The sequence below is a fragment of the Meles meles genome, chromosome 21 (genome assembly GCF_922984935.1).
Source record: "Meles meles chromosome 21, mMelMel3.1 paternal haplotype, whole genome shotgun sequence".
NCBI lineage: Eukaryota > Metazoa > Chordata > Mammalia > Carnivora > Mustelidae > Meles > Meles meles.
Window position 1 is genome coordinate 28,716,180 of NC_060086.1, and position 23,508 is coordinate 28,739,687.

The following is a 23,508-nucleotide window of genomic DNA, read 5'->3' on the forward strand; positions in this document are numbered from 1 at the left end:
ACTTAAGGTTTAGGGACAAATGACCTGGAGGCAGACAACTTTGGTAAATCTGGGTTGTATCCAGAACTCTATGAGGAACTTTGTTGACTAGTTAGTAACTCAGTTCCCTCATATGTAAAATAAGCACAATTGCATCTACCTTCTAGCATTGAGAGGTGGGTTATATAAGGTATTATAGAGCATGATTCCTCATAGTAAGTGCTCCATAAAGGTTTTCATTGTTATTTATTATTAAAATTTTCAGTGACATGTTATTTCCCATTAGAGGAGCCAGACATAGAGGAAGCTTCCTCAACCCATAAAGGCTTAAGTAAAGTCTTCCTTCCAAATCCTTTATTTTTTTTCCTTCCAAATCCTTTAAATTGCATAATGTCTTATTATGGTTCCCCTTTGCAGACCTTCTTGAACTACATTTTGATAGAATTTTCTGGATGCAGGGCTTGGGGAAGGTGTACTAATATCCCCAGAAAAGGGCCCCATAGACAAAGCTCTGTTCAGAGTTAGCCTGAGGGTCCTGTCACCAAGCTTGGATGAATGTCAAACAAGCTAGAACCCATGAGGCATGTGAGGGTGATGTCTCTGGCTCAGGTCAGTCATACCTACCCAGAGGAATTGATGATGTCATCATCCCTCCCCAGGAACCAGATGTAGCCCTCTTCATCCATAGTTGCTCTGTCTCCAGTGTTGTAAAAGTCCCCACGCTCCACTTCAGCTGTCTTTTCTGGGTTGTTCTACAAAGACAAAACACTCCTTTGTTGAAGGCAATGAGTTTAGAGATGATGAGCCACAACCTGGTGCTCAGATCTGGGTCTGGATCCTGCTCCTTGCTCTACCTGCCACCTAGACAAATTTTGTAATCTCCCTGAGTCTACTTTCATTATATCCAAGTACTGAATGAACACTACTTCTCAAGTAGAGGACAGTACTGAGCCAATTTTAAGGATAGTTTTTTTAAAGATTTTCTTTATTTATTTGACAGACAGAGATCACAAGTAGGCAGAGAGGCAGGCGGGGGGGGGGGGGGGGGGAGGAAGCAGGCTCCCCGCTGAGCAGAGAGCCCGATGCGGGGCTCAATCCCAGGACCCTGGGATCATGACCTGAGCTGAAGGCAGAGGCTTAACTCACTGAGCCACCCACGCACCCCAAGGATAATTTTTAAAAGTAACAATTCTCTTTTGTGTGGCACTCTAGTAGAAAAAATTTCCCACTGGAACATGGATGCTATGTTTTATTTATTGGTCTCAGCTTAGCACTCACACAGGGCCTGGACAAATGAGAGGTGTCAATAAACTTTTGTTAAATGAAATTCCTTCCCAAAATACTACCTCATCTGATCCTCCCAGAAAATCTATAAGGCTTTTATTTTTCCAATTAAATGGTTTATTTTAAGATCATTATATATTTGCAGGGTACCTGCGTGGCTCAGTTGGCTGGGCAGATGATTCTTGATTTCGGCTCAGGGTCATAATCTCAGGGTCCTGAGACTGAGCCCTGCATAGGGCTCTGCACTCAGAGTGAAGCCTGCTTGAGATTCTCTGTCTCCCCTCAGCCCCTTCCCCAACTGATGCACTCATTCATGCATGCATGTTCTCTCTCTCTCAAATAAATTAATCTTTTTAAAAAAGATAATTATATATTTACATGCAGTTATAAGAAATAGCACAGAGAGATTCTGTGGGCCATTTACTCAGTGTTCTTCAATGGTAGCATCCTGCAAAACTACAGCTCAGTATCACAACCAGGATATTGACCAATCTCACTCAGATCTCCCAGCAGTTTACCTTTGCTTTTCTGTGTGTGTTTGTATGTGTTTAGTACTATGCAATTTTATCAATTGTGCAGGTTTCTATATCCACCACCAGAGTGAAGATACAGAAGACTCCCTCCATCCTGAGTATCTCCTGTCTTGTTCTTTTGTATCCACACCCATCTCCCTCCTCTTTTCCCTCCCACCTCCCTCCAAACCCCTAAGCCCTTGGCAGTGGACTGATCTATTCCCTAGTTTTATAATTTTGTCACTTTAAGAATGTTACATAAATGGAATCCTATAGTATGTTATCTTTTGGGACTAGCTCTGTTTTTATTTTTTTCACTCAGTATAATTTTCTGGAAATTCATCCAGTTTCTTATGTTCATCAATACTTTGATCCTATTTATTTCTAAATGGTAGTCTATGTTATGTATGAACCACAGTTTGGGTGTCAACCCATTGAAAGGCATCTGGGTTGTTTCTGCTTGGGCCATTGTGAATAAAGCTGCCCTCAATATTTATGCACAGGTTTTATGTGAGGCTAGATTTTCATAACTCATAACAGAAGAAATGAGTGCTTAGAGAAACCCAGTATCTTTTTCAAAGTCACTGAGCTGGTCAGAGGTCGGGTTGGTATTTGAATTTAATTCTTGCTCCATAGCCTATGCATACAGGGATGAATGTGTTGAGATCATCCCTGTATGAAACATGATATGATTTTAAGAGGTTCCAGGGGGAAAAAAATTAAAAAACATTGAATGCCATCCCATTTTAGGTTCCCTTCCCATTGTTCTGATTGTATTAACGAGATGCTCTGACATGTTTTTAAAATCTCTGGAACTACCAAGAGTGAGTTTCAGGATTAGAGCTTTTAGTGGGAACAGGGTTTAGCTAGAATGAAAGAAAAATTGTTTTGTTTGCATTATAGTTATGGTTATAATTGCCTTCTGTTTTTTGGCAAATCCTACTGTTTTCCATTTGTGATACCAAATCAACTTTTTAAAAAACAGATATTTTGAAGCAAAATATTGATTATTGCGTGCATCTGTTCTAACCTATCTGGGGGGCTGCCTGAAGGACAGATGCAAGGTACTGATTTTATGTAACTCAGAAAAAAAAGCAGCAGGCGCTAGTCATAGAAGTTACCAGGCAAACTACAAAAGCAAAGACACCTGATGCAAGAGATTATGGGTGGAGATATACAATAGACCATCAAGGTCTGGGGGAGATGCTGGGTGAGTTTTGGTTTTTGTTTTTGTTTTGTTTTGTTTTGTTTTGTTTTTTTGAATTTCATATGTTCAAGACAGGTATGTATATGGGGAGATTAAGATAGCCATGAACATTCCCCAGGCAAGAAGCATGCTCAGCAAAGTCCTGAGAAGACCTTAAGCTTTCATCTCAGGCTGATCCCTAGGCTCCGAGCAAGTTCAGCTAAGCGGTGAAGGAGTGTCCCAGCACAGAACCCATCTGTACAGTGGTTGTCCTCTCTCTTTTTTGGTTGGGACATTTTTCTTTGTTCATTTGAGCTCCTGCCACTCAAGGAAATCTCTGTCAAAACATTAAGTAAACATGAGCTAAAGGATCAGAGACCTCAGTGATCACACATGACAAACAATAGACTTTAAAGAATTTGCAAAAGTACCACAAAAAAAGACTACTATAGCCTTCAACAGTCCAAAATCAAAAACAAAACAATGAAACCCCAGAAACCTCAACCTCTAGGGAAGTGGGAGAATCTGATTTCTAGAGTTCATTCATATGTGGAATTTAAGAACCAAAACAAATGAACGTTGGGCAGTGGGGTACGAGAGGAAAACTAAGAAACGTACTCTTAACTGTAGAGAACAATGTGATGGTTACCAGAGAGGAGGGACAGGGGGATGGGTGAAATAGGTGATGGGGATTAAAGAGTGTACTTGTCCTGAGGAGCACTGGGGTTGTGTATGTAAGTGATGAATCACTAAATTTTATACCTGAGACTAATATTGTACTATATGTTGACTAACTGGATTTAAGTAAAAACTTGAAAGAAATAATAATAAGTCAAACATGTTAAATGTGATCAAAAACTAAGAGAAAAAAAATGGACAAAGAACTAAAAGACAGAAAAAACTATATATGGACAAAAGAAATTCAGAAAACCATTCTATTTAGAATAGCATCAAAAAGAATATAATAGTAAGAATAAATTTAGTCAAGGAAGTCAAAGAAAAATAAAAATTATTAGCAAAAGAAATGAAAGAAGGTATCAATAAATAGAAAGACATACTGTATTATTTGGAGACTTACTATTAAGATGACAGTACTACCCAAAGCCATCTATAGATTCAGTGCACTCCCTATCAAAATCTCAGTGGTATAGAAATACTCATCCTAAAATTCATATGAAATCTTGAGGGGTCCCAATCAGCCAAGACAATCTTTTAAAGGGAGAAAAAAGTTGAAGGCTTATAGTTCGGATTTTTAAATTTACTGCAGAACTACAGTAATCAAAATAGTGTGATATTGGCATTAAAAAAAAAAAGACACATAATGATCAGAATAGAACAGAGAACCCAGGAAGAAACCTTCACATATATTGTCGATGAATTTTAGGCAAGAATGCTGAGACCATTCAGTGGGAAAATTCAATCATTTCAACAAATGGCACTGAGAAACTGGGATGTTCACATGCAAATGAATACGGTTACCTTATATACAATATACAAAAATTAACTCAAAATGGACCAAAAACCTAAATATAAGAGCTAGAATTCTGAAACTCTTAGAAGAAAACATAGGGGGAAAATTTTGGATTTGACAATTATTTATTGACTATGACACCAAAAGCACAGGAAACAAAAGAAAAAAAATAGATAAAATGTTCCTCATAAATTTTTAAAATTTTATGTGAAAGGACACTATCAAAAGAGTGAAGAGACAATGCACTGAATGGGAGAAAATATTTGCAAAGCATATACCTTATAAGGGGTTCATATCCAGTATATATAAAGAGCTCTTACAAATCAACAACAAATCAAACAACCCAATTTTAAAAATAGGCAAAGGACTTGAATAAATAATTCTCCAGAGAAGGTACACAAATGGCCAATAAGCATATGAAAAGATGCTCAACATTAAGTCATTAAGGAGATGCAAATCAATCAACCCAATTTTAAAAATAGGCAAAGAACTTGAATAAACAATTCTCCAGAGAAGGTACACAAATGGCCAATAAGCATATGAAAAGATGCTCAACATTAAGTCATTAAAGAGATGCAAATCAAAACCACAATGAGATACCACTTCACTCATGCTAGAATGACTATTATACACATAAACAACAAACCTGAAAATAACAAGGATTAGCAAGATACGGAGAAATTGGAACACTTGTGCCCTGCTGATAGAAATATAAAATGGTGCAGCCACTGTGGAAAATATTGTGGCAGTTCCTCAAAAAGTTAAATATAGAATTACCATATGATGCAGCAATCCATTTTCAGGTATACACCCAGAAGAAGTGAAAGCAGGAACTCAAACAGATAGTTGCACACCAGGGCTCACTGCAGCATTATTCACAGTAGCCAAAAGGTGGAAATAACCTAAATGTCTACTAAGAAATTGATGGATGTACAAAATATGGTACACCCATACAATACCATTCAGCCTGAAAAAAAAATGGCATTTGGTCACATGCTACAACATGGATGAACGTTGAAAACATGTGATAGGTGAGATAAGCCAGACGCAAAAGGGCAAATGTATAATTCCACTTAGTAGAGGTACCTAAAATAGGCAAATTCTTAAAGCCAAAAAGCATATTAAAGTTTACCAAATCCTGGGGATATGAGAAGGATGGGGGAGTTACTGTTTAATGGGAACAGAGTCTCCATTTGGAATGAAAAAAATTTCTGCAGATACATGGTGGTAACTGCTGTACAGTGTTGTGGATTTACTCGGGGCCACTGAATTCTATGCATAAAAATGGTGAAAAGGGTAAATTTTATATTTTACCTCAGGAAAAGAAAAGAAAGGAAAAAAGCAAACAAATCTCAGTGGAGGAGTGACAACATATCACAGTCAAGAGACCATGTGAAACGGGGTATATATGTACATAGGTGTGGGCACAGGGGAGGACATCTGTGTAAAATAAAATATGTTCGGGGCGCCTGGGTGGCTCAGTGGGTTAAGCCTCTGCCTTTGGCTCAGGTCATGATCCCAGGGTCCTGGGATCGAGCCCCGCATCGGGCTCTCTGCTTGGCAGGGAGCCTGCTTCCTCCTCTCTCTCTCTGCCTGCCTCTCTGCCTACTTGTGATCTCTGTCTGTCAAATAAATAAAAATTTAAAAAATCTTTAAAAAAAAATATGTACTTTCCAATTAAAAATAATGCTGTTGCTCTGGACCATCCCTTAATTTAACCAGAATCTCTGTGGTTGGATCCAAGAATTGATTTTTTTTTAAATCTCCTCAACTGATTCTAGCGTACAAGCAGTGTTGAGAGCTACTGGTCTATATACATGTTACTCCGTTTATTTTTTCTTTTTTCCAAGCCTAAAATTGTGCTACTGTGAAATAAACCTAGGGCCTGCATATTTGCTTTTGGGCAATAACATCATAAAAGGAGCAGCACCACCCATCCCTGGAGGCCACAGAATGAGACCAACAGTGACACCAATGACTGTTCCTATGGAGAAAGGAGATGGGTCTAAAGCCAATTTCAAGGTCTCTTCACTCTCTCCTGACCAGTCTTGGAGGCTCAGCATTTGTGTGGTCAAGAGGTTCAGGTTTCTTTAGAGCCTATTATAGTCTTATGTAATCCCTGGATGTCGTATGTAGGGTTTGAGAACCAAAAGATGTTGATTTGATTCCTAGACCTGCCATTTACTTGACATAGGGAAGACATATAAAGCTTCTAATCTGCAGTTTCTTCCTCTGTGAAATGGGGGCACCACTGTTCTCTCTGGAGGCTCAGCAAGGATAACAGATTTGTGCACACCCTGTTAGTAAGTGGGACTGTAGGATTTGAACCCAATAAAGGCTTCTTGCATACTCAGCCTCCTCAAGAGATCATTGGAACCCAAGTCTGGGGTGCTACTTTCTACCCTTCGACACTTAAGTGCCAGATGGCTGGGACAGGAAGGGATGTGAGAACACCCTAGGAGCTTAGAGATTAATTAGAACAGGATTTATTGAGTTGGAGTGACTGAAGGGAGCTATGAAGAAGGCTCATGGTGCAGAGTTGAATCCACCCCCTTAGCACCCACACAGCTCCCTGAAGGGATTTTGGGGGCCTGGAAGGGGGCAGGTAAGGATCGCCACTTACTTCATAGCCCAAGAAGAAGCCAATGGGCTTGGTGGGCTTTATCCTGATGCCAATGTTGCCTTCAGTGTTGAACGGCAGGCTGTTGCCCTTGTCGTCAATGATCTGGAGAAAGAAGTCGTGAATCACACACTGCCGGGCCATGCCAGCATGCCTGCCCCACCCACACAGTACTTGCCTATTTGTGTGACACCACTGAGAATAAATGGGGGGAGGAGCCCCGCCAGAAAATAGATTACAACTGTCAGAACTCTTTGAAATCAGGAAATGGTGAAACCCAAGTTATGGGTCTACTGGTCTCACGGATATGCAGACATGGCAAATGTGTCTTCAGGCTAGAAAACATAGATCAGGAAAAACTAGAAGCACCAGCTGATGGAGAGAGCTGCCAGTGCTCTCTCCAGGTGCTCTGGTCCCATCTGTTATGTGTGAGGCTTCTAGCTGCCGGGCTGACTGGCATTCATGCCCAGGATACTGCAGTTCTAAACTGAAGCCTCCCTGGGAAATCAGAGGGAAAATAAGAGGAGAGGACAACAAATGGGGTTGGGGGTGGGGGGGAGAGGGCATGACTGGTTCTGTCGTCTGGTGTCACACAATTGTCCAATTCCAGCTGAGCTCTAACTGCTCCCAGCAAATGCCTTTAGGACCAGACCTGGACATCAAAGGGGGGCATGCTTTTCCCCATGGAACCCGGCTTGATCTTCATTCCCCGGAGAGTGCTACAACATATTCCCTATTTACAAAAGAAAGAAAATGGGGTTGGTCAGAGATCCAGGCTCATTATAAAGTATCAAGAACCACACACAGCATCCCCACCCACTAATGTCATTTGATGTGGAGCCTTTACAGGGAAGCTAGAAAGCCCAGATTCTAGGCATCAGGCATTGACCCAACTCCGGTCAGCAGATATTAACCACACCTGATATGGACTGGGCCTGTTCTAGCTCCTGGGGCTACCAGGTCCAGTGAGAGGAGCCAAAAAAGAAGCAAGTGGAGAGCCTGGGGCTGTGGGCACATTATATGAGGTGTGACATGCCCACTGTATGTCAGACGTGTGTCTGTTGGCTAGAGGAAGACCACAAAATCATTTAACACTGACTCATGCTGTTAAACAGTGATAGGAACCCTGTCTCAATGACTCAGAGCTGTGTCAAGAATATTCGGATTGTGATATTCCCACAGTGATTGCCCCAATCATCTCTATTATCCTAGCATCTAGTGTAACACTTGCTTAAAAACAAGAGTAACTACCAGGTCAGCATGTACAAGGGGTTGAACATTGTAGTCAGAGTTTTATACACCTCCTTTCATTTCCCTTATCACAACTCAGCAAGATTGGGTTCTATTTCGAATTTGGAGGCAGAGAAGCAGAGACTCTGGAAGGTTCAATGCTCTGCCTGTAGTCTTGAAGCCTATAATTGGCAAGCTGAGATTTGAACCAGCGTCTGAATTCCTGAGAAGGAAAGCTCTTTCCCCCTTTGCTATGCTGCTTCTCATGTGTAGGCATGTGGGAAATGTTCCACAGCTGAGTCAGTAGCTATGAAAATACTTTCAGAAATAAAGCACCACCCAGGTATTAGGAAGTATTCTGTTGTTGCTAATGGACCTGGGTCGTGGGCATAGTATAGTTCTCAACCCACCTTCTTCCTTGTCCAAATATAAACATGAATCATCCAAGGACAAAATTAGAGTCTTAGTATTTCTTAGGCCTGGAAGCAGACCAATTAACTGATGATTTAAAAGCATTTTTTTTTTTTTTTTTTGCAAAGAAGTCAGAAAAGTATGTTAATTGAGGCTAAAATAGCCATTTGGCTCCAGATCCTGAAATGGTAGTCATCCCTCTCTCAGCTACAGGGAAAACAAGAAGGTTGGGGAAAGTGCTTCTGCCCAATGACAGAAATGTCTTCAGAATTGTGTTGGAGGAAAGATACCTGTCCGTTCCCCTACTATCATTGATAAAGTTTTTGTGGTTCAAGACATGCATGATACTCTGAATGCCCTGCCACCTGGCTGCTCAGTGATGCCTTTGGGAGTCATACTGTGTGTGTGTGTGTGTGTGTGTGTGTGTGTGTGTGTGTGTGTGTGTTTGGTATATACAGAAAGTCTCTTCTCTGCTCCCTCCACAACACCAGCTAGTGTCCCATAGTCAAACCTGTATGTTCTCCACATAAACACCCAGAAAGGAACTTCTGGGGCCAGCTCCTAGCTGCCTGTGGTTTTCACCCTAGGAAGGGATGGTGAAGTGGGCAGGACTTGCAGATTGTGGCCTCCATGTTACTGCAGAGAACCTCCCAACCTGCCACCCCTCCTGGGCTCCCTAGAGCGCATGATCACAGCAATGGTGGCACCACATCCTTAGACCCCTTTCAAAGTTTCCTCGAACACTTTTCAGTACATTGGCCTCCTGACAGACTGATGAGTTGTGAATTGTCTTTGTGCAAACTGATTTGGGACAAACTAGCCTAGAAATCTGAAGCCACCCATTTGCCTCAGGCAATGCTGTGAGCAGAATGGGGCCTCTGCACATTCATTGTTCAGCTCTTCTGCTGGGCTCAGCAGCTCAGCACATCCTGACTGACCCAGAAAGGACCATCTACCTACTGTTTCTGACTGTCCATAGACCTCATGGAGCAGAAGGCCTGTCTTTCTTCTCCACTCCTCTTGCTCCTCCGGCAGCAGAGCCTCCCCGCCAGTAGCGCAGTGCTCCAGGGTAGGGAACCTGAGACTTCAGGGAAGGCAAAGTGACAAGAGAACTTGCAGTCAGGCCTTGGAGGTTCTGCCCCAGGCCCAGAGTGTTAAGAGTTCAGAGTCTCTTCATCTGGGTCACTCATGCTTCTGATTCCTCATGTTCTTATTTGCCTTTTGGGCAATTTGGTCAAAGCCAAGTGGAGGTCACTCATTTCCTGGCAAGGGGTAGGTGATGGTGGTGAGGCTAATGGGTTTGGGTCAAGGGTTTGGATCAACTTTGGAAGCTGACATAAAAAGGTGGCAAAGACGTATTGATCAGACATTGTCTTCACATTCACTGTGGCTATGAGGGGTATTTTATAAACCGTAATGTGGTGGGGAATAAGATCCTAAGAGCATGTTAGGAGGCTAACAGAACTACATTGCCTTCTCTGAAGAGGAGGGTCATGTGAATTGAAGGGCTTTGTATTTGTGAGCAGAGGATGCAAGTTAGAGGGTAGAAATGAATTGCCCGGGACATCAAGGAAGACTGGGGCGAGTTCAGGAAAAGAGAGTAGTGTTGCAGTAGCAGCCCTGAGAGAAAGAATTTCAGAGAGAGCATTAAAGTCAGCTGTGAACATCAGTAGTAGGTATACGGCATGACGTAAATCCTCTTTTTCATTCTTCCCCATAAAATTTTCTGCTAATAAAAAAACCCACAAAATAATGATGGATTCCCTGAAGGAGGTGGGGAGACATGATTGAGGTCTGGTCTGAGTACCAGGTGGCCTGGGCTGAGCCAGGTCATCTCTTGGGGATGAGAGAGGTAGCAGACATCTGGTTCACCTTCTTATCCTCATCACCCTGTCCTGGTACACCAGAGTCCAAGTCAAGGGCAGGAGGGTTGAGTTCACTGAGGGTGTCTTCTTCATCCTTCTGCAGCTTTATCCAAAGCGGATAAAACAAGTAGATTCTCTGATGCAGTCATTAGCTATGTTTTGGTTATATTTTTTACTGGGTTTGGACAAGGATCATCATCTGAGGAATGTTTCCAAAAGTAGCTTAATATGAGCTTTGAAATACAGATGGAAACAGAATCCAACCAGCTTGAGGCTTCATGAATAAAATCAAAACTGTGTTTCAGAGTTAGTTTCATAAAGGTAGTCATAGAACAACTTAATATTTTAATTCTATATTTAAGACATGTTACTCTGATCTTTGAAAATCCATTTTAATCTCACACTCTTTAAAAGACAAATAAATGCCCATAAGTTTCAAAGAGCAGATTTCAGTTTAGCTAAAATATAACCTGCAAACATGGGGAAGTGCAAAAATAAACCTCTACGGTAAGAGAACATGATGCATCCATCAGACTGACAGAATTTTTAGAAATTCTGACAATAACAAATATTGCCAATGTTATGAAACAATGGGAATTCTCCTATCTTGCTAGCAGGAGCATAAATTGGTTCAATCTTTGGAAAATCACATGGTAAAATGTCATGTTAAGTGTGAACTATCAATTCCTCTTCCAGAAAAATACTAAAGAAATGCATGTTTATATGTACCAGCATGCATGTACAAGAATTCAATGCAGCATTAATCACTAATAGTCCCAAAATGAAAACTATCCAAGTGTCCATTAATGGTAGAACAGATTAAAAAAAAGTGTGATGTTTTCATACAATGGGATATTATACAGCAAAGAAAATTAACTACAGCAACCTGTAGCAACATAGACACATCTTAAAAACCTAATGCTGAAAAAAGAAGCCAGATATTACAGAATAATATATGATTACACACATAAAGATCAAAGGCAAGTAAAATATAATAATTTGTTTAGGGATATTTCCTTAGGAGGTAAAGTATCAGAGAAAACAGGAAATGAACACCATAAAAGTTGAGATAGTAAATTTCTTTAGAGGAGGAAGAGAGCTATGTAGAGATCTCTGGGGTGTGGGCAATATTCTATTTTTGTGATTCAGGTGAGTGGTGACACAGGTGTTTTTCAACAGTTCATTAATTTATACATTTATGTCTTTTTAAAAAGATTTTATTTATTTACTTGAAAGAGAGAGAAATCACAAGTAGGCAGAGAGGCAGACAGAGAGAGAGGGGGAATCAGGCTCCCTACTAAGCAGGGAGCCCAATGTGGGGCTTGATCCAAGTACCCTGAGATATGACCTGAGCCGAAGGCAGAGGCTTAACCCACTGAGACACCCAGGTGTCTCTACTCATTTATGACTTACTCTGTATGTTTGACCTTTTATAAGAGAAAATGTTTAAAAAAGAATAAACTCACAATGATGTAAGGCTTACTGAGTGTTTTTCATTTGGATCTTGGAGTCTTGCTTTAATGAACTAATTATCACCACCAACACTTACCTAACACACACACACACACACACGAGCACACACACGTCTTAGAACCACAGCTAAAAATAGACCATGGTGCATTGGATCCCTTAAATTCCTTCCCAAAGATTGTTATGACCAGCCACCACCACTTCTACCATACCTGGTAGAAGTGTGCTGTAGAATCATTCGATATATAGTTGATGCAGCAAAGCACTGGGTGATGGGGTATTTGAACAATATCTAGAAAAGAAGGAGAGAAGGAATTTCACTTTTATAGTAATTATTTAAAATATCAGTTAATTATTAGCATTTTAATTCTGATCTCCCCTCTAAGGAGAGCCCATTATTTATTTAATTCTTTCACTATCCCTATATTGAGCATAAATTTTGTACATGGCATGCATTAGGCACTGCTGAGTGAAAGCAAGAAGAGTAAGAATAATACATTGCTTAAACTATAACTTTAACTAATGAGAAGTTGTGCTTGTCATGCAAGCATGCTTAAAGATGACCTTGAGAAAAACATGTATGAGCAGCAGGCCTCTGGTGGAGGGGATGATACACATCCTTGAAGCCCAATGGCTAGGAACCTTGGCCGGCTCAGGGTGGAACACCGCCCTACTTCCCTTTTTGTCTCCCCTACCTCAGAGAAAGCCACCTATTAAGGTGATCCATGTAAGTGCATTTGCAAAATTACAAATCTCACGCTGCTGGCCAGACACACCCTACTTCTCTTCTTGTTTACTTCGTTTACTTCTAAAACTTGTGACCAACATATGACTCACATTCCTTCTTGTTTACCTACTAGACAGATGGCTAATGTATAACCTTCTTTTCTTCTCCTTTGTTATCTCGTATCTAATAAATTCAGGATTGAGGAGTTGTTTGGGGCAACAGTCCTTCCAGCTGTGGTCCTCTGCTCCCATTCTCTTAACAGCTGACTTGTTTGTGCCTCATTCTTCTCCCATGTGCCATTAGGAAAGCAGCATAGGGGACCCTCAACTAAATAACGTTTTTTCAGCAGGGTCCTGTTTTTGAGTTGGAAACATAAGTTTCTTCTAGGAGTTTCGCAGTACTGGAAGGTTAGTGTTCTTACCTGTGTAGTGACCTTGGGGTCAAACTGGGGCACATGATGGATGAAGACTGTAGCCCCTGCTGTCCATGGTTCCAAAATGCACCCGAAGACAGCCAGAACCCAGCCCGTGTCCGAAAGGCACCATAAGATATCAGATGGCTTCAGCTGCAGAAATTTCCTGCTAACTCCAAAATACAGTGACCTCAGTGATGTGACTGATCATGAGAGAATGTGATCAAGGGCTGGGGACTCTGATTTTCAGGTGGTGGCCCACCACTCATTCTCAGTGCATGTGGTTTGAATGGGGCTCCAGACACACTCCCACAGCAGGTCCGTAGAGTATGCCAAATCCCATTTTCTGGTCGTGTGTGCCTTCAACTGGTTTAGTTATAATGATCCTTAAGACTGGGAATATGGGGACAAATCTATAGCTCTTTTCTTGGATTTGACTCTGTTACGGATATAGTCCCAGGTAATGCTGGCAGCCATTTGGGGATAACAAGGAATAAGTCTTTCTGAGAAGAGCATCAAAACTCAGCAGAAACAGAGCTGACAGATGGAGAGATGAAAACCTAATCTAGAGACTATTTATGTCTGAAGCCAAACCCTGGAGTGCTCTGCCTCAGGATTCATTAAATTCCTGTACTCATTTTTTGGCTTAAAGATGATTAGATTGGTCTTTCTGTCATTTGTGATGAAGAAAGAGAAAGGGAGAGAGAGAGAGACAGGAGAGGGAGAGAGAGAGAGAGATTGATTTAATTTTTAATATTCTATCTTGGCAAAGGACTGGAAACAATCAGACATTAGGCAATAACTGGAAAGTGGAGTGGAGAAGGTTTCTCATTTCCCTACCCTATCTTACTGCTTCTGAGGAACCTCTGTGAGCATAACTCCTTTCCCATTAGCAGGTTATGGCTTTGAGGAACTTTACTACTAATAGGGAAGGGCTCTGATAAATGATCTACCCTCTCTCATCCCAGCTCTCTCAGGATTGTGGCTCACCTGCAAGAATTTACTAGCTAGGAGGATCTGTCTTTTCAGCTTCAGACTCCCTACACACTGAACGTCTCTTCTGGGATGTCTCTTAGGCACCTCAAATCCACCAGATCCTAATCTCTCCTGACTCCCTTGGACTAATTCTTTCTCCTCCAGTGTTCTCTGTATTTCAGTGAATGTCATTACTATCCATGCAACTGTCCAAGCCCAAAATCTGAGTCAACCTTGACTGGCTCCTCTCTTATCTCCCACATCACTCCCACAGACCGAAGATCCTGTCCATTTTACCTCCTAAAATTTCAAATATGTTAACTTCCTTCACGTCTCTGACACATTTGCCAAGCCACCGCCATCTTGAATTATTCTAAGACCCTCCAACTGGTCGATCTAACTCTATTCTGATTTTTCATATTCTCCATATTGCAGCTAGTGATCTTTTATCTTTTCTCCTTTTTTTTCTTTTCTCTGTCTCTCTCTCTTTCTTTCTTTCTTTCTTTTTGAGAGAGAGAGTGTGCACATGCAGAAATAGGAAGTAGGAGGGGAGAAGCAGAGGGAGGGGGAGAGAGAGAATCTCAAACAGACTACATGTTCAGCACAGCGCCCAATGTGGGGCTCAATCTCATGACCCTGGAACATGACCTGAGCCGAAATCAAGAGCCAGATGCTTCACAGACTGAGCCACCCAGGTGCTGCCACTGTGATCTTTTCAAAACACAAGTCTGATCAGGTCTTTCCCTTGCTAAAATATGTCCCATGGCTCCAATACCTCCCCTCTCTCTCAAAACAAAACAAAACAAAAACAAATAAACAAGCAAGCAAACAAACAAAAAACTCTAAACTCTACACCAAGGCCCATGAGATCCTACGGGATGTGGGCCCTGCTTACTTTCTCAACTCCTCCCAACTATACCTTACCCCACACTCTGAGCACCAGCCACCCTCAAATCTCAGTAGTTGTATAAACATTACTTTTTATATCTTTGTGCCTTTGCTCCTGTTTATTCAGAGTGCACAGAAAGCCCTTCCCTTTTTCCCACCCCCATTCCTCCAGGGTTTTGCTATTCGGTTATCATTGTGTAACTTTTCATCAGCACAGCTAGCCACAGTCTACCAAAAACCTTTTGGTGCTCTCTGATCTGGTTAATAAGTTAGAAAATATACAGTATCTGTTCTGGTCTGAATATTACAAGCTAGAGGAAGGGCGGAAGGGAGAAGAGGCTTATTTTAAAAACTGATTAAATGGGGCTGCCTGGGTGGCTCAGTTATTAAGTGTCTGCCTTCGACTTGGGTCATGGTCTTAGTGTCTGGCATCTGGCTCCCTGCTCAGCAGGAGGCCTGCTTCTCCCTCTCCCACTCCCACTCCCCCTGCTTGTGTTGCCTCTCTCTCTGTCAAATAAATAAATACATAATCTTAACAAAAAATAAATTGATTAAATGATTAACCCAAGGCTACAGCTTCAGCCTCTAAGACTGTTCTAGATCAGGGACAGGGCCATGATGTGGCTTGGTCCCAGGTATTATTTTTCCTAACAGCTCATAACTGGGTAATTTCAAGTTTCATTTGTCCATAACTGGGGAGAAGGAAGGACCTGTTGTTTCAGGTGACATTGTTAGTTCATTCTGTATTTTCCCACCAAACCCTGAGTTAACTGACAGAGACAAACTGGCTCTCCTACACACCTCCTGTTAAGGTGCTCAGGCAGGACTTAATGTGCCTCCTTTGTCATCAGAGGCCTCCATCAGCAAACAGTTAGGATTCTCAGTGTTTACCTCTCAGATTTTCATCAGTCTGAACCAAAGAGCACAGAAGGGAGAAGCAGGATAAGGTCAATTCTGCTTAGAGCTCTTTTCCCAACCCACACATGCACGCACGCACATGCATACACCACCCCAGATCGGTGGCCCAGCTAATAAGTCAATGACTTCTTTCCTACCTTGAAGGGAAAGAGGATCGCAAGGCAAATCCATGGCTATGTTTTGCCATCTTGGGGAAGCCTGTGGTCCCACTGGTGAAGAAGATGACCATTGGGTCCAGGATCTTTGACTTAATACAGGTATGATCTGGGGATGCCGATCTGCAAAGAGATTCAGTACAAAAGGCTAGAAGTCATATTTACTCTTTTCCATCCCCAGAGAAGCAAAAGAAACAATATGAGGCTTGGAGTCAGAAAAATGGAGGTATCTAACACTGGAGGGGAAAACAGTTCTCCTGGTATTAGGAATCAAATGGAGTTTGAGAGTGAGTTGAGTAAGGTGACTGACATTTCTTCATTTTAAAAAGAGGGAAAAAAAATGGATTGTTTAGCGTGTAACAAATACTGAAATAGCACTTCCAGGCAGTGATCTAAGTGATTTACAAATAACAACTCATTCAATCTTAAGACCAACCCTAAAAGGCAAGTACTGCTCTTATTGTGCCCATTCTGTGGATTAGAAAACTGGGGCTCAGAAAGGTTTTCATAACTTGCCTGAAGACCTGTGGCCAGCAAGTGGTCCAGACAGGATTCAAATACACCCAGTTTTATCCAAAACTGTGTTCTTAGTCACACTGCTAAGCTTGTTTCTTATATGAACCAAGTTAATGGGACTTTTACCCAATAACCATGCACATTCGCCCTGGTATAAGCTTGAGACGGAAAGTAGAATCTCTAGGGTGCCCCAGTGTGCCTTGACTCTTGGGAGTTTCTCCTAGACTGAGAGTCTGTTTGGCTCATACATGCAAGTTCTCTATGGTGTTTGATCAGAGAAACTGCAAATGATCCCAGAACACTCTGACTTTTGGTGCAATATGATACCATATTGACTTTTGGCAATTTAAGGGCGTTTTAGAGAATATTTACTCACACCATTTTCGTTTAATTGTGTGACTTTAAAATCCAGTGTAAGATGTGACTTCAGTGTGATACTTGACTTTTGAGGCCAAAGGCAAGGACTTTAAAAACTGAGGAGTTACTTCAATAAAACAAACCCAGCATGGTGTGTGGGTGACAGAAAAAAATGCCTGAAGTTTTACAGAATCAGAGTTTTGGAAGCGGAAGAAGTCTTACTTACCTCAAACACTTCCCTAACTTTTCCTGCAAGGTGTCCCTAAAGGTATGCAACCCCTAAAAAATGGAAAGTGTTTGCTCCTCTAGCTACCTGACAGCAACAGTCTCAATTTTTCTTGCAATCTCAAGCTTTCCCTTAAAAATTTATCCCTTAATATTTCACTCAACCTCTTCATATATTTATTTTTTATATAAACATAATATTTCAGATTCCTTACTTACAGGGAAGACGTAACACAACAACCCTCTGACTTTATACATCACAGGGTTGCTATTACTTTAGTGATAGAGGCATGGAAGTTCAATACACTTATTTTACAGATAAAGCAACTGCATCCAAGAAAGGGGAAGGATTGGGGAGGGTTATGTGCTATGGTGAATGCTGTGAATTGTGTAAGACTGATGAAGCACAAATAATATATTATATGTTAACATACATATAATAATATATTATTATATGAAATAAATAATATATTATATGTTAATTTTTCTAAAAGGGAGGGAAGGAACCAGCTCAGGGTCACACAGCAAGTCCGTAGCATAACTGGGAAGAGAAGGTTTCGGCCATCAGACCTGGTGAGTCTCCCCCCACTGGTTGTTTGTCTACCAGCACTTGGGAGTGAATGGCCTTCTACTGTCCTTTCTTAAATAGCACATTCATTAGAACAGAAACTCACTTAATCAATGATTGGAAGTCCAACCACCCTTGACGGCTATACTCAGACACCAGGAGCTTTGCTTTCAGAGTAGGACACTTGGAAATTAAAGAATCCACCTCTGGGGCAAGGGTATCTGTGGTGATGATGCCCTTGGCTTTAGACACTTGTAATCGGTAGAGAAGGTCCTTGTTCTTCAGTTGTATGGTTCCTGGCATGAAGACTATTCCTGGGAATGATAAAGGAAATTTTGGGTGTCAGGCTTGGGTTATCTGCATAGAAATCCACTAGCCTCTTGCTGTGCTAAGTATGGTCCACGGACCAGCACCAACCACACCACCTAAGACACAAAATCTCATGCCCCATCCCAAACCTACTGAATCAGAATCTGCACTTTAATAAGATCTCCAAGGGACTCCTATGCACATTGAAATTTGAAAAGCCTGCCCTAACCTCTTCTGCTCTGGATGGATCTAGCCAGTAGACAGATGGATCCTACTTTACATAGGATCTGGGACTATGAATGTAAGTAGGACAGTATCCCTGACATCAAGATTAGCTGCATCCCTATCTACATTTTTCCTCTCTCATTTCCTCCTTTGTCAGTCCCTTGTGTCATCTTGTATCTCCTCTCACTCACTCTGCATATCTAAATTTAACTACATTATCCTTTGAACTTCCCTGCTTTCCCTTCCATCTTCTATAACCAACAATTAGTTCATGTCTTCATGAGTTGGGTTCTAATCTCTCCACCAGGTGCCTTGTCTTGAGTCTTCCTACTTCAGGTTCCATAGAACACTGACTCTTCCCACTCCACTTTTCTTCTCTTCACCAGCACCTGTACCCTCTCTCCAGGAAAACACCATACTCTCCACCCAACACTGAAGACACTACCCACCCACCACCTTTCTCTCCTGCAAATCTATCCTCTATTTCAATATGGCTGTTCTTCACACAGGCTTCTCCTGACTCTTGCCCATTCTTAGTATTCTCTTTATTTGCTTCTCTCCCTCTTTATTTCTGCCTATACCAGAGGGCTTAGCTCATATCTTGGACTTCCCATGGGCCATCTCTTAGGTCTACAGATGACATGGCTTCTCTATACTCTCTGCCATTGCTGTTAATTCTTCATTCCACATGCCTTTGATGGATTAATCTAGTATTTTACTGGTGAGAGAATATATGAACATGCATTATAAAGCACATCAAAAGAGAATCCATGAGTCCCACACCAAATCTAAATTATATAGACAGATAGGCAATTAAAAAGGAAAGGGAAATCTCCACAAAAGAATGATAACTAATAAATGTAGAGAGAATAATATAAAGTAAAAATGACCATAATAATATTCAATTCAATCAAGAATCATTAATGGATTCTCAAATCCTAGGGTGAAAGACAACTGGAGAACATAAAGACACTTGATTCACATAAAGACAACTGGAGAACAGGTTATTCAGACAACCAGTCTCATAAGTATTATAGCATAGATTACTAATTACTTACACAGACCATCAATTATAAAGGGAAAAGATGCCTTGCAAAGGTGTTTGCAAATAACACTGATGATAAGACAAACCAACTTGATGTATCCCCTTACATAAAGCACTAAGATAGGCAAATTGTCTTTGTAGTACTCCCACTAAAAATGTTTAACTGAATGTAGTCCTGAGGAAAGAGTCAGAAACACAAATAAAAGATAAAGATAGGGGAATATTAATATTTCAGGATCAGTTGGCTCTGGGTCAGATCTAAAGTCTGTTGGGGTCTCTTTGGGTCACTGACCTGTTCGCATGCAGCCTATGGCCACCAGCCACCACTCAGGCACTCGAGGCAGGACCACAGCCAAACGGTCTCCCTGCTGCAGGCCACAGATCTGGGTGAAGACATTGGCTGTACGGCGGGATAAGTCTGTCAACTCGCTGAAACTCCACTTCAGTTCATCCCCTTTGTTATTCACCCACCAAAGGGCTGGGTTTGGACCTCTCTTGCCCTCCTGGTAAAGATCATACACCATGTGTTACTTCCTACTTTAAAGGAACTTATTTGGCCAATATATTACCATAGACACATTAAAGTGAAAATGTAGCTCAAGGACTGAGAGCCAATGTTAAAGAATTTATAGAACAATGAAAAGCTGGGGATAGGGTGTGATCCAACCAGCTTCTTCTGGTCTACTGTCTCCACCTACTCTCAAGTCACATAAAACCATGAATAACCTTCATGTCACCTGTTAAAACCTTAAAATTTCATTCTCCCACATCTCTGTCTTAGTTACATATGGACAGTAGGTTCTCCTCTGTGCCTCAGTATTATCATCTATGAAATGGGTACAATAGTTCCTAGAAGATAGTCAAGTTTAAATTAGTTATTTAAAGAGGTAAAGTGTATATAACAGTGCCTGGCACATACTAAGTGCTCATAAAATTATTATCATTATTATTACAACAGAACAGGAGACTAATTTAATTCATGAAAATTTGGCAGAATTTATTTTTAAGATTAAAAAATTAAAATTAAAAGTTACTTCTAGAGGTGAAATAAGAATACAAACCTGGAAGCACCCAGGTAACCCTTGTTCCCTCACAGAAACATCAAGTAACCACCAGACTAACCTAGCTTTGTAGGAACTCTAGAAACAGTCAAAGATATGCAGTAACCAACAAATGTCCAAACAACAGAAATTCACACTGAAAATGGTAAGAAATATTATGTTATTTTTGCTTACCTTTGCCTCAACCCCTCTCTGGTGTTGTGAAATATGGTTAGGAGGAAGCCACCTAATTCCCAACCCCTACCTTGGGAAAGAAAAAAAGACTAGAATTTTTTTCAGTATTCTGGGTTGTCAGGACTAGTTTCTACCTCATTCAGCTTGGAGTTCAGATACGAATGGTGACATAGTTTGAATATCAGGTTGGAGGTGTTGAAAACTGGCACGTGCCACAATGAGTGGAAACTGCAGACTGGCCACCTTGGGGTTGGGAAGGGCAGGCGGTGGGGAATAAAGACAGATGAAGGCAATAAAACCCCAAGAAGCAGCAGGAATGAGAGTTTGAAGGAAATTAAACACGAAAAAGCAGCAATGTTATTTGGTAAAATTGAGAAAAAAAGCACATGCATGATAGGCCTAGAAAAGACACATGCCTAAGACCTTACGTTTTCATATGGTTAGATTACTGAAGGCCATTATCTACAAGGAACCAGCGACAAAAACAGAGGCTGGTTGCTTTTTCCAAATAATCCAATTTTCAACAACAGATCATAAGGCCATGTTGCCCATTTGAAGGAAAAAAAAATCTCTAGAAGCTGACTCTAAAGAGACACAGGTTTCAGTTATTAGACAGAAACTTTAAAATGATTGTCTTAGTGGTTCCTGGGTGGCTCAGTGGGTTAAAGCCTCTGCCTTTGGCTGAGGTCATGATCCCAGGGTCCTGGGATTGAGCCCCACATAGGGCTCTCTGCTCAGCAGGGAGCCTGCTTCCTCCTTTCTCTCTGTCTGCCTCTCTGCTACTTGTGATCTCTGCCAAATAAATAAATAAAAATCTTTTTAAAAATAAAATGATTGTCTTAAACATGCTGAAAAAGCTAAAGGAAAATAGAAAAAGAACTAAAGAATACCAGAAAAAAAATATGAACAAAATGAGAACCAAACAGAAATTCTGGATCTGAAAATACAATAACTGAATTGAAAACTTTACCAGGGGGGGTTCAACAACAGACTCAGTCAGACAGAAGAAAGAATCAGTGAACTTGAACATGACTCATTTTAAATTATGGAGTCTGAGGGGAAAAAGGATAAAAATAATGAAGAAAAGTGAATAGAACTCAAAAGACATAGTATACAAACCCAAAGGACATAGTATACAAACAATCAGAGCATTATTGGAGCCCTAGAAGAAGAGAGAAAAAGGAGTGACAAAGCTTATTTGAAGAAATAATGGCTGAGGAAAAGCAAAAACATATTTGCATTAAACACAAATTTACTTCTACAAAGCAGAAAAAAATATCCAGTGAAAAAAAGACAGTCTCTTCAATAAATGGTGCTGGGAATATTAGACAGCTATGTATAGAAGAATGAAATTCGATCATTCACTTACACCATACACAAAGATAAACTCAAAATGGATGAAAGAACTCAATGTGAGACAGGAATCCATCAAAATCCTAGAGGAGAACATAGGCAGTAACCTCTTTGACATCGGCCACAGAAACTTCTTTCAAGACATGTCTCCAAAGGCAAGGGAAAAAAATGCAAAAATGAACTTTTGGGACTTCATCAAGATAAAAACCTTCTGCAGAGCAGAGGAAACAGCCAAAAAACCAAAGAAGCAACCCAAAGAATGGGAGAAGATATTTGCAAATGACAGTACAGACAAAGGGCTGATATCCAAGATCTATAAAGAACCTCTCAAACTCAACACCCCAAAAACAGATACTCTTGTCAAAAAGGGGGCAGAAGACATGAACAGACACTTCTCCAAGAAAGACATACAAATGGCTAGCGACAAATGAAAAAAAAGCTCATCATCATTAGCCATCAGGGAAATTCAAATCAAAGCCATATTGAGAAACTACCTTACACCAGTTAGAATGGTCAAAATCCACAAGGCAAGAAACAACATATGTTTGAGAGGATGTGGAGAAAAGGGAACCCTCTTACACACTTGGTAGGAATGCAAGTTGGTGCAGCCACTTTGGAAAACAGTGTGGAGATTCCTTAAAATATTAAAAATAGAGCTACCCTCTGACCTGGCAATTGCATTACTGGGTATTTACCCCAAAGATACAGATGTAGTGAAAAGAAAGGCCATATGTACCCCAATATTCATAGCTGCTATGTACACAATCACCAAACTGTGGAAAGAGCTGAAATGCTCTTCAACAGACAAATGGATAAAGAAGATGTGGATGCTCTTCAACAGACAAATGGATAAAGAAGATGTGGTCCATATATACAATAGAATATTACTCAGCCATCAGAAAGGATGAATAGTCAACTTTTCATCAGCATGTATGAGATTGGAGGAGATTATGCTAAGTGAAATAAGTCAAGCAGAGAAAGTCAATTATCAGATGGTTTCACTTACTTGTGGAAGGAATAACATGGAGGACATTAGAAGAAGGAAAGGAAAAGTGAAGGGGGGGAATTGGAGGGAGAGACAAACCATGAGAGACTGTTGACTCTGAGAAACAAAGTAAGGGTTTTAGAGGGGAGAGGGTGAGGGGGGTGAGGTGATGGGTTGGCCTTGTGGTGGGTATTAAGGAAGGCATGTATTGCATAGAGCACTGGGTGTTACATATAAACAATGAATCTTGGAACACTATGTCAAAAAATAATGATGTAGTGTAAGGTGACTAACATAATACAATATTTTTTTTAAAAAAACTAATTTATACAGTAGTACTCATTCATCTATCCATTCATTAATTCACTCATTCATTCATTCAGTATATGGATATACAAATACATACAAAACATACAAAAATATTCATTCATTCATTCAGTATATGGATATACAAATACAAAAGCTCAATGAATTCTGTTGGGGTCCATTATCAAAGGAACAAGACTTAGATAAAGTGAAAGATATGTAGATCTTTATTCTATGCCAAGAATTAGAAGTCAGACTGACCAGCCAGGGCCGCCTCCGAA

General features: G+C 40.8%; 1 protein-coding gene across 2 annotated transcripts in view; it reads right to left on the minus strand.

The window, feature by feature from the left end:
• ACSM1 (acyl-CoA synthetase medium chain family member 1) overlaps positions 1-23,508 on the minus strand; it is a 44,455-nt gene that overhangs the window by 3,647 nt on the left and 17,300 nt on the right. For both annotated transcript variants that reach the window (XM_045993875.1, XM_045993876.1), the window contains exons 3-11: positions 19,641-19,851; positions 17,876-18,083; positions 16,086-16,226; positions 13,177-13,336; positions 12,241-12,320; positions 9,654-9,777; positions 7,705-7,785; positions 7,056-7,157; positions 604-731 (exon numbers count right to left, since the gene is read on the minus strand). In XM_045993875.1, the coding sequence (XP_045849831.1) occupies positions 604-731; positions 7,056-7,157; positions 7,705-7,785; positions 9,654-9,777; positions 12,241-12,320; positions 13,177-13,336; positions 16,086-16,226; positions 17,876-18,083; positions 19,641-19,851 (1,235 nt within the window). The remainder of the gene's footprint in view (positions 1-603; positions 732-7,055; positions 7,158-7,704; positions 7,786-9,653; positions 9,778-12,240; positions 12,321-13,176; positions 13,337-16,085; positions 16,227-17,875; positions 18,084-19,640; positions 19,852-23,508) is intronic.